Raw genomic sequence first — 12,070 nt, forward strand, 5'->3', positions numbered from 1 at the left:
GCGAGAAGTAGCGAGTCCGTTGTTTCTACGAAGGCTCAAGGTTTCTTTTTCTGCGTGACAGGTTTATAAAAAAAACTTTAGCTATTCACCTAAAGTCACGTAGGTTTCATCGCATTGATTACCTACTGAATATTTACTAATCGGTGACCTTCTTTAGTCAGAGGGGGAGGAATGTGACTTCCGCATCCGTCGGGTTCGAGCGTTTCGCGGGTCTGTACAAATAAGCTTTCATTATAAAGAGGATCTGTATCTAGCTAACAACGACGTATTCTGCACTTTTTGACTAAGTCTCATTGTTTCTAATAAGTCATAAATCCGTTTTAAACAAGCAAGTGAGCGGGGTTTTTTTTTCGTGTTGTCGTGGCAGAGAAGGTCACCACCGCTATACATCCAGACACGACCATGTCGCTGCTGTGCGCAGTCGAGGAAGCTGTCAGGTCATGCAAAGTGGAACAAGCTAAGGTTAATCACCGCATTCAACTCTACAGAGAATTATTAAAGAGCCTGTAAGTACACGCTTCATTTTTTTCCACGCTGTTCTTTTCTTATAACAAATTTAAAAACAAATCCACTTTCTGCGATGTCTGAAGTTTGTATCCTGGATTTTTTGACTCTCTATAAACATTTATGAAAAATCCTCTTAAGTTACATAGGTCCAAAGTATTGTGGTGTTTGTGTGCCACTTGTAGTAATCTGTAGTTGAGTGACATCATGACATGGTTTTTGAGTGATACGTAGGCTATACACAGATGTGGTTAACCATCCGGCGCTGTGGCTTAGTTGGTTAAAGCGCCTGTCTAGTAAACAGGAGATCCTGGGTTCGAATCCCAGCAGTGCCTTTTGCTACACGAGACGGCTGTGTGTGTGTGTGTGTGTAATAGCTACTCTACAATATCTCAGAATGTGTGTTGGTTAATTTTTCTTTAGTTTTGTTGCACTATTCAAGAACACTAAATGAATTCATGACTTATTTACTGTTGTTTTTGTTTTAAGACCAAAATCTTAAAAACATAGATTTTACTGTACGGTATGTTTTATTAGATTTCTATTTGTAGTATTTGATTAATTTACATCACAATAAATCAAATAATACAGGGTGTATGTTTAGTTAAAGCTTATATGACACCTGCCTCTGATACAAATACACATATCAAATCAACTACATATTTAAACTCATTTCATTCAGAATAACGACAAAATAAATATTAAGTAATGAGATAAGAAATAAGAAACAAACAATTTATGTCAATTCCATCTACAGATGAGCTGTAAGCATCTGAAGCATCTCCGCACTAAACCTTTATGACAATACAGGATAACTATGCTATTTCTGTACAACGGTTTCAGTGAGCGTCACATCTTAATTTATATATTTTTAAAAATATCCCCATAACAGCTACACAACATTTTATACTGGTCCTAATCTTTTGTTTTTCAAGAATATCATTTAATCTTAATCGGTGTATGTCATCTTTCATTTTAAACAGCATCTGGATATCAAGCGGTAATTGTTGATTGTTTGCTTTGAATTATATCATAATGTACTGACTAAATAATGGCTTTGTTGACTCGCAATATGGTTTGTTATCATTTGTATGCCTTTTTTGTGTAATGAATATTAATATTCCCATATGGAAAAGATATATATAAATCTTATAAGGTTTGTATCTGTCTTGTATGAAAAGCATACAAGAGTGAAAACAAATATAAGATCCCTTGAAAAATTATATAAATGGAACTTGTATGTTTTGGATACTTCCTAAAAAATATATGAAAGTAATGAGAAAGTGGCCACTTTCATGAGTAAATCATATAAGCCTTATATGATTCAATATATGAAGCAAGCTAAAGCTGATGCAAGTCTTTTATAAGTTTTTACTATTTCTTTTCCATGTGGGTTTCCCTACACCTAAAGCCAGTAAGACATATATGGAAAATAAGTGAATAATATAAAGTCATATTTGACATAAAGCATCTTTAATTTTGTGCACTATTACACTAGATTCTGAGAGTTTCACATACCTAGATACACTAGGACTTCTATTTTTTTTAACGGTGTGTTTCATCATTAAGCAGTTATGTCTGCCAGAGATCACCAATGCAATATACTGTATGAATGGAGCATCCATTCTGACTGCCAGCGGCCTTTCTGCAAATGAGATGACATTTAAAAATGGCAGTGGCTGATGCTCATCTGTTGTGCCACATCAATTTTGTTCTGGAATGTTTAAAGACTTTAAAACTTTTATTTTAATTTTAGTGTGTGTTCACATGAAGTATTTTCCCCACAGAACACCCCAACCCGAGGTGAGCTTTGAGGAAACAGAGTTGGCAGGTGCTGCTCCTACAGGTAGTTAAAAATAGCTTTTATTTGTCTGTTAAGATACTGACAGTTAAAAAAAAAATAGCCTATTTGTTTATTTACATTTCTTTTCTCTTGCCAAATAGTAACCACGTGTTTGCATGTCGCTATTTTCATAAACAGGTGTCTCCCCATGTGATAAGGAAGACATAGAACTGCTTGAGAAGGCTCTAGAGAAAGCCCTCCGTGTGCGCACCAGCTCAGAACCTTCTAAAAAAGACTCAAAACTACCCAAACCTGGAAAGGAAACAGGGACTTTAGGTGCTAGGCCTGTGGATATCACACATTCATCTGCAGCATCTAGAGGAAGCCAAAGAGCAATAAGGTCATCCACTAAATCTGCCAGCCTTGACAGAAAAGGGTACAGACGGCCTGGATTATCAGTATGCTCCTCACTAGCCTCGGGACCTTTAACTAGTGCCGACCCCGGACAGACCAAAACAACAGATAATAGAAACACGATCCAAAACCATCCTGCCTCATCAGCTGGCGCTTGGCATCACCAGGCTTCTAGGAAACTGCAGCAGGCTGTCGTGCCGTCTGTCTCTCCTGATCACATCACAAGCTTGCTCTCTAAAAACAAGACTATTAGAAGCAATATGTCGAGTGGTGATGACCTGAGGAAAGCTGTGCCTGTCGCTGCAAATTCTTCAAATAACGTAGTGTCCTCTTCACAAACAAATGAGCCAGGAGCATGCAGTTTGCCTCAACAGAATGGGCATGTTTTTTAGAATTACACTATGAAAATAACCATGCTTTGTAAAAAACAAAACAAAAACATGTTCTGTAATATTATAATCATTCTGTTTGACTTTGCTTCACAGCAGGATATCTTCTGAGCAAACAACAAAATGGAAATCTTTAAAGAGCAAGCAGAGCAGGTGCCTACAATGCATTGTAATGCAAAAAATATAAAAACAAAATTCCTCTTTGTACATTTTTCCTTTATTCACAAAGTTTCCTTCTGTACATTGTCTTCAGACTGTGGGATAAAGCCGTTGCCCTACAGACGAACCCTGGGCCTGGGAGGAGTCACTTCATGGAGAGAATGAGAGCTACGGTAAAATGGATCAGCTGGGGTCAGCCATGATATCATGTTAAATTGGAATTTATGCTCTAATTTAGAAAATCAGCCAAGTGTATTAATGAGAAATTCTAGCTAATACACATTAATTTCTATAAACAACCCCTGTGTTTCATTGTACACCATTTTTCCTTTGCCTTGTTTAGTTTCCCAGGAATTGGCCATTTGGCAGCCCGTATGAGACCAGGGCTCTGCTGGACAGGCTGATTCACCAAGCTCAAGACTTGAAACAGCTCTGCGGGGAGCCTCTAACCAAACAGATGCCAGAGATAACATTAAGACTGGGTAATAGAGAAGCTTTTATGTGAATTCGGGAGAAATGAAATGGACTGATTCCATAAGTAAGTGGGTGACAAAATAACAATGTGGGAGTTGGCAGGAAGTGACTGTGCGAGCTATTTCGACTGATGCACACTATATACAAATCAAGACTTTCCTTTGCCAGGAACCATCAGGAAGACATTTTTTCTATAATTGTAACAACTTTCATGCGCTAAGAGTGACTGTAAACACACTTTTAATGCAACTCCACTTGCTTCTCAGTAAGCTTCTATTGTAACTCTCTTTTTTTAATGTGCTTTCCTACAGTTAGTACAGGCGACAAGTATGATTCATGTATGTCGCTGGAAAGGTTGCAGCTCACAGCAGCTGAGCTCAAGAATTTTGCAGATCAAGTGAAACATGGTAAGAATCCTGTTTGTACGCAGAATAATAAACATCATAAACCTTTCTGTCAAATAATTGATTCTCCAGCATTAATTGCAGATCATTGACCTTTGTTTGTAGACAGGTGGTCATTAGCTGGAAGACACCTTATCAAAAATATTTATTCCTTTGCACTGACTTTCCTAAAGGAGATGCTGGTGGAGACATCATGACATGGTTTTTGGCTCTGTTTAACCAGCTGTGTGAATTCTAGTACGGAAAAGAATGAGTAAATCTTTGTGTTACATACATTTTGCTATTTCTTTTCCATGTGGGTCATCGTCTATGGGCATCCCAGTTTGAGTCTGTACCTACAATATGCAGCACAGCAGCATTTCCATTTCCTCCACTGATGCAGTTATAAAGAACCTGAATGACCAGAGATTTTCCATTCACACCTTTCAAACACCCTGTCGACCTCACAAAGATTTATTGATGTTTACTGGTTAAAGCACCAATGTAGCACAAGTAGCAACTAAATCCAGTGTGTCAGAGAAGTTTCCAGTAATGAATAGGTCCACACGTCTGGTGTCATCCAATCTAGCATCTCACGTTAGTATTTTTATTTCTCTCTGTTTTAATATCCAGGGAGGGAATTATCTTTTATTGCTTTTTAACAGCATTTAGAAAATGATTATGGTGAGTGCAGCGTGCTAACGAGCTAATGGAGCCTCTCCATCTTGGCATATGGAAAATGAAAGCAGAGCTGCCGTGAACCCTCAGCGCCAGCTCAGTCCTTTCCTTGGCCTCAACAGATCCCCCTCACCCCCCCATGACGATGGGGTTTTAAAGCTGTCTGTCCTGATGCCACTAAGCAAGGGCCTAGCTATTTAAAGCTGAGGCAACAGAGCAGAAAGAAAAAAGTTTTAGGGGTATGGTTGCTCGCGCTCTAAAAATAACCTTTTTTTCCGTCAGAGTGGAAAGCATGGGATCGATGGAGGCCAGAGGGAGGTTGTTTTTGCCACACTGGGGCAAATGGTGTGCAGGGAGATGGGATAACTTCACCCCTGCCCCTGACTATAACATATGCAACAGAGGCAGAGCTGCAAGAGCTTGAGCAGCTGCGGATGAGGGTGGCATTGCTGCAACAAGAGGTTGATCTTGAACAGGTAGGTGATGTGTTCTGAAAGCACCTCGAGAGTTTCACATACTTGCATGTTCTTTTTAGTAGAAGCCAGTAACTGGCTGACAGTCTTTTCTGCTGTCCCACAGGCTCTGTTGGACACCCTGTCCCCTCAGTTTTCGGCTGTCGTACCTGGGCCTGAATGTCTGAGCCCCAGTGTACTCAGAGACATGTACTCCCTGCTGGGTGAAGGAGGGGAACGTTTCCCAGCTATAGTCCTGGACTCTGAGCCTGCATGACTAATGAGCACATTAAACTGACTTATAGGTTTGTAAGCTTAGAAACAGGTATGAATACATTAAAGGCCTCGTGGTATGCTGCAATCTGGTGCAACACTGATGAAATCAAACCCCTCTGACATGGTCAAAACAAGGACATGGTAAAAAAGAAAAAGGGGGAACTGAATTGAGTGAACAGCCTCAGAGGGCAGCTGTGGTTCAGGAGGTTCAGCTGGAGGGGTTCAGTGATTACGATGCTCTGTGTTACACCTCGTGACCCTAAAGATATCATGGAAATATTAATGGATGGATAAACAGGTGTGCCTAATAAAATGGTAACTGAAACATCATGAATGATTATTTTGAAGAATCTGTTTTTAATAGTGGCATCGCTGTGTTATGTCAGTGTCTCATGTCGTGTCACAACTGTATAAAACTGTGATCATTAATCCTGTCTCTTAAACGGAGCTTCTGAATAAATGCCTCAGGCACAATTTTTAAGTATCACCATTGATCAGTGTAATGTAATAAAAGATACACACACTTAAAGTCACTGTAATATTATGTATTTGTGATGTAATCTGTAGGTTAAATTATATGTTTGAGTTGTTTCTAATTTTTCCTTTTTGCTAAATTCTGACACATAACTGATGCCTTAGTGTAATATTCACTCAGTGAATTTTGCCAGCAGGTGGCACTCAATTCACAGAAAAAAAGAGTCCAAATTACATTTTGATCAAAGATGCCCTTGCAAGTTTTCCTGTGTGTTTCACTTCATATCATTCATTTTCAGTGTTTAAATAAAAAAGAGAGAAGAAATGTGCCCCCCCCACCCCACCACCACCACCACCACACACACACACACTTCCATACTGTTTTTCCATATGTTTTTGATCCCCCATATTGAGCCAGCATAATCTTTCATACATACATCTGCTAGATCGCATATATGGGGCCGTCACTGTGTTTCTGTGATATGGTATTCACAATCAGATGTGCTATGAGGGTGTACGTGAGATGCAGGAGCGCCTGGAGGAGCCTTAGAGGCTCGTGCCCACAGATGACGTGTGGATGGCAGGGGCTGTGCCAGACTGGGCGACAGGTGGCGCTGGGTTCTCGCAGCAGGACGTGGGTGTTGAAGCCCTGCTGCACCGGCCCTTCATGCGCGCACACGCAAACAGGGAGACATGCACACCCAGAGCCGGCTGAGTCACAAAGATGATGTGCTTGGGGGTGCCTGGCATCGCAGCATGCTGCAAGCTGGAAATGGCATGTTTCCCTGAGGAGAGGGACAAAAAATGATTTAAAAAAAAAGTAGGAGTATTTCAGCCTCAGATGGCTGGATGAGTCCAAAACAACAAGGGCCTGATGGTTTGAACGTCCGTTCCTGGGTTCAAAGAAGAATACATCTGCATGTTTACAAGACCTGTTCACACAGAAATGTCCAACTACTTTTGGATTGCAGTCATCTGCAGGGCACTGTAGCAGAGTGCTGCTGGTTTATGGCCTCACATAGTCTTAGATCTGTGTTTGTCTATGTGTGTGAGGGAGGTAAAAAAGGAGGCATGGAAGTATCCTTGGGTCAACACTGTACATAGTTCCTAGTGGGAGTGGTGCTCATGCAGCTCAGCCTTCCTGTGACCTGCATGCATCAGCTGCTGCCTGGCTTTGCCTGTCACCAGCAGAGCTCTTCCACTCCCACCAGCATGGCCCGGTCCTCCCAAGGTTATGCATGTCTCACGCCTTTATCCCATTTTTCTCACGCCTCTTTGTGACACATAATGGAAGATGCAAGACAGTTTTACTGTCCGTGGGTGAAACTTCATGGAAATTACTGCCATATGCCACGCATACACACACTTACAGAGGGAAAAAGTTCAAATAGTTTGGAACTTCCACTCTTTTTTTTTTCTTCCTCCAGTCATCTCACTTTTAATCGCTTACTGGAGTCCAAGCACAAATCCCCAGAAACCCAACAGAGCTACCAAGAATCCACTTCTGTCAAATGCCCATTGCGCTTGAACGTCTCTTTTCTCCTGCGCCCCCGCTCCCCACAAAGACATTCCTCACTTCCCCTCTTTTATTTCTCTTTGGCTATTCTAAATAGCTGTTGCTGATTGAGCTACAGCCGAGATTGTTAAGTCAATGTAGTCATCAGTTAGGCCGCATTAGGGTATATTTTTTGATTTCCCCCCACTGATCAGGCAGTCAAGTTGAATTTTTCTGTCAAGACAAACCATACATGGTCTTAACAGCAGCTGTCCTGTACAGAAGGAAGCCTGTTTAACATTTATAAGGGAGCATGATGTATTTTCTATTCTGGTAAAATCTCTGATTATCAAATTATCAAGAATAAGTTGAGCTGATAAAAAAAAATCTTGGAAGCATTAAAAGGCTAACATGCTGTCGTAGAAAACCCAGTAATGCCTGAAGATAAAATAGACAATCAGATTTGTGTGTCCTTCACAAACGTAGCTTTATAAATGTGGAGGAGGAAGATTAGCAAACGTTGGACATGAAAGGTGTCTAGATTGATTTTATTTAAAAAATTTTTTGTGGAAGAGCGAGCATACAAGGGGATTAACTACTACTAGGCTGCCTTTCATTCAGAAAGAACTGGCTCCAGCCGTGTGTGTATGTGTGTGTGGGAGGGAAGGTGGAGGCTGCCTGTATTTTTTTATGAGTATTTCTGTCACGAGTCGATATGTTCATCATTGTATTTACATTAATAGAGGCCCTATATATGTGTATATATATATATACATATATACATATATAAAAAATTTAAATTGATGACTGACTCATGTTGACGTGATGGGGATGGAATCACTGTGACTGTGTGATTCCCATGAAGAGATGACACATTTGTAGTGATCTATACAGGGAATGTCCCTTTTCTTTTTTCAGTAAACATAGAGATAAATAAGGATTTCCCATTTGCCTCTAATTTCAAGTCAACACTAGGCTTCTGCGTTCTCATGGGGAACGTTTTATACTGCAGGAAAACAAAGATGCTGCATTTGAGAGGCAGTGATGGGAGCATGAAGAATAGAGAGAGCAGTTAACTCTCCTCCCCTCCCCCTTCCTGTGTTTCGTCAAACCCTGTTCTCCCTACTTCAGTGTTTGATGTCACCAATGAGCTAACGAATCGTAGCACTTGGACTTCCCAGTTTTTCCTCCCTAGCTCCTCCTCTTTCCTTAAGCCTTTATATATATATCCCCCCCTCACTACGTTCTGCAGAGTGTACAATGTGCTACCAGAGAGCCGGCAGACAGTGTACAGAGAAACAGAAAGAGAGGGAGGCAGAGAAGAGGAAAGTGTGAGTGGATTTCAGCGCTGATTTTAGAAGATTTCATCGGACATGCTCGAGCCATACCTGCTCAAGTCGTTTATTTGGTCTCATACAGACCTCCTTCTCCTTCCTCTCCCTTTTTCCGCCTCCGTTTGTCTCGTTCTGTCTCTCCAGGCCAGAGCTACCTACAAGTAGGATCCCAGAAGCCAACGCTGCTGATCCTGTCAGGATACACCAGCCCACACAGTCAGGATGGGCTGTACAACAGGCCATTTGGCTTGCCAACCACAGCCGCAGACCAACTCGGGGCAGGAGGGTCAATCGCTAGAGACTGGTGGGGCCAAAGTGCCCGAGGTGCTTTCCTCTCTGGAGCGTCTATCTCAGGCTACTGGAGGAATGGAGAAGTCCTGGTACCGCTGCATCTTTCCATTTGGAATCATCTCTTTAGTTATCGGTGTAGCAGGAACAGGAGTGACCTACACCTATAATGACCTGCCTCAGACTAAAGTGGTGTCAGTTGTGCTACTCGTCATGGGTATTTTGCTGTTAATGATGGCAACTGCTTGTTGGACTGTCCACAAGAAGAAGCGAAGGAAAAAGAAAGAGGGGGGCTCATTCACGTCTGAGCAGTGTCCCCTGTGAGTGAACACAGGGGTATGCTAGAGGAACTTGAAAGCAGAGACATGCCTAGAGCTGAGAGCTCAAGGTTTGGCCAGAAATTCTCCACTTCACCTCCCAATGCAACATCCCTCCATTCTCTGAAGTCACAAAGTTGAGCTCAAATCATGTTGGAGATAGCTTGGGTCAAGAAATCAGAGTCAAAGGACAGATAAACATGACGCCGAAGATCTGTTTAGTCTGTGAGGTCTGCATCACATTTTTTTGGATTGGCAATGAGAGATCACCAGTGCCTCACACGCTCTTTTATCATCAGACAGCAGGTGTCCGGTGTCAAAACAACCTCCGAGGAGACGTGCAAAAATATGCATTGGACACTGCATGCATATTTACACACACTAACAGGCCTTTGATGACTTACGCACGAGCAGTTACAGCGGGAGCTCACACAGACACCTAACACGCTATGCAGAGCTGCTGCTGGAGTCAGTGCTGGCGTCACTAGGCACGTCAGTCACAGCATTCCTCGTATCAGGACAGGTGACTCTCCAAGAGGCCACAAACGGGCCAAAGACGGCAACCTGATACCCGGCCGAAAAAGCAACGCACCCACGTCAGCGGCCAACGTCATTCACTCGTCCTGTGACACTACAGCAATGTGTTGGGGGCTTTTTTTGCGCAATGAGAGAGTGGAACTTGAGTCCTGCTGGATCTTACTGGCATCTGTGTGGACGATCAGTTGGAGAGGGTAGAGGACCTGCTGGAGGAGTGCAAAGTGTTTGTGTGTGCTCAAATTAAGATCCAGGTCAACTGAGAGACTTTTGGAATTTGGTCCTCACAACGAAGGAAAAAGAGATTTGCACATATGGCCATGTCCATGGCAAACAAGAAAACATTTTAAGTAAAGCAACATACCCTGAAAGGCCTTTTGTAGCTTCAGCTTCACATTACAAAGGACTGGGGACCTAATTATGACTGACTTGATTGCCTTTCTTTTCAGTAAGTGAGCATTTACACTCAGCCCTATGTCTTTGTGGGACACCTCAACTCCACACAAAGGAGTCCAGGATTATTGAAGGACATTGCCCTAGGGGACATGCCACGGCAGGGACACTTTGACTGATCCTGCTCCCCTAGGGCCCCTCCCGTTTGGTGCCTTGAGCAACCACTCATGGAAAAAAGCTCTGCCACATTCCCCCACTCCAAGAGTTACCCCCCTTTGCTTTCTCTCTTTACCCAACAGGACTCTTCAAATCTGTTTTATCATTGTACATCGCCAGCTTCTGACTTAATCACACTCATTTCCCATTGTTGTATAGCCCAGGAGGTGTGTGGACAGACTTATTACGCTCAAGTTAAGACACACACTTACACGACAGCCTCACAGTCCGCAGACATTCATGCAGTCTTTATCTATCTGTGCCAAAGGAATTGGTTGTTTTAATTTTTTCCCCCCGCTGTGGAAAAAATGTTGATTAAAAGTGAGTCGCAAAATCCTGAGTGAAAATAGGATACAAGGCTGTTCTCTAGTGAAAATTGAGTAATGTGTAGGCTCTAAGTGGCTCTGGGGTTTCCTTTTCCTTCACATTTTCTTTTAGAAAGAGTGAGTGAATGTAGCTGCGCTCAGCGCCACATCTGTGAATAGGTGCTTTCTCACAGGATGAGATAAACAATGGCATTTTACTCTGTCTTAATCATTCTCTTTTGTGTGACTGAATGTAACATGAGGTTCAAAACGTAACTCCCGCAGGGAGTAAGTGCAATGTATACAATGTATAGAAATTTCAGAGAAGACAATTTGTCTCCACACGAAGGACTTTAGTGACACTTCTTTACCCTTGAGAGCTACTATAGATCACTGTTGCATTGATTGTCTCCACTGGTTTAGTCAAGCTTACTAAGGAAAATGTGTCTGTATAACCAGGGGTAACAGTTAACATCGAATGCCAATCCCACCGAGGACCTTTTGAAGGCCAACTTGCCAAATTCAAGGCTGCATTTGTCATCCTGCCCAACCTCAGTAGACTTGCAAAGAGTCGGCCCCTTTTCTTTTGACATGTTTTGCGGCTCAGTGTGCATTTAGATGTTGTCTTGCATGCTGATGAAGGAAGAGAAATACAGTTAGGAGGTAATGGAGAAAAACAAGGAACCTGGGAAGTCATTCCTTTCACTACATGTGGCAGTGAGTAGTTGCCCCAGCAGTTAGATTAGGATCAGCCATCCTGAACAAAGCAGTAATATTGTCGAGGAATATGATGCATTACTGGAATCCATGGCGAGAATTTAAATTGAACAGGAGAGGAATAAGTCTTCTCTGAACCTTAGATCAGTGTGTTTGCGAACACCTGCATACTGCAAGCCTTTATAATTTTTTTTTTTTTTAGGTAAAAGTCAAATGCACAAAGCTCATAAAAGTATTTATGGTTGGGCCATTGTTTTAGTATCCTCTGATCAAGACAAGTTAAGAATTACATTACACGGGCTGTCTCGCTTTGCTATCAGATCCGTTCACCTGGATTAGGGTTTGCTCTAACAATGATGGGCATGAGCTGTGGATAGATGTGATGGACCTGTCACAGATGTGGAAGAGAAGGATGTTTGGTGGCACAAAGAGGAAAAAAAGATGGCTATGGATCAGTTTACTGTGGGGAAACAGAGGATGCCAAA

General features: G+C 42.1%; 2 protein-coding genes and 1 non-coding gene across 3 annotated transcripts; all 3 read left to right on the plus strand.

Annotated features, from left to right (window-relative positions):
* Nucleotides 1–29: 29 nt before the first annotated feature.
* On the plus strand, nt 30–6,006 carry LOC134625426 (uncharacterized). The gene is made up of 9 exons (XM_063470645.1): nt 30–506; nt 2,292–2,350; nt 2,486–3,080; nt 3,187–3,243; nt 3,344–3,422; nt 3,593–3,731; nt 4,035–4,130; nt 5,067–5,260; nt 5,364–6,006. Exons 1-9 carry the CDS (start codon nt 403–405, stop codon nt 5,511–5,513), a joined length of 1,473 nt encoding a protein of 490 aa, XP_063326715.1. The 5' UTR covers nt 30–402; the 3' UTR covers nt 5,514–6,006.
* On the plus strand, nt 766–839 carry trnat-agu (transfer RNA threonine (anticodon AGU)). The gene has a single exon. It is a non-coding gene; the product is annotated as a tRNA-Thr (tRNA).
* Nucleotides 6,007–9,037: 3,031 nt separating the features above from the next.
* LOC134626746 (transmembrane protein 100) lies at nt 9,038–9,427 on the plus strand. Its single transcript, XM_063472682.1, has one exon. It carries the CDS (start codon nt 9,038–9,040, stop codon nt 9,425–9,427), a length of 390 nt encoding a protein of 129 aa, XP_063328752.1.
* Nucleotides 9,428–12,070: the final 2,643 nt, after the last annotated feature.

This window comes from Pelmatolapia mariae, linkage group LG4 (assembly GCF_036321145.2).
Source record: "Pelmatolapia mariae isolate MD_Pm_ZW linkage group LG4, Pm_UMD_F_2, whole genome shotgun sequence".
NCBI classification, from domain to species: Eukaryota; Metazoa; Chordata; class Actinopteri; order Cichliformes; family Cichlidae; genus Pelmatolapia; species Pelmatolapia mariae.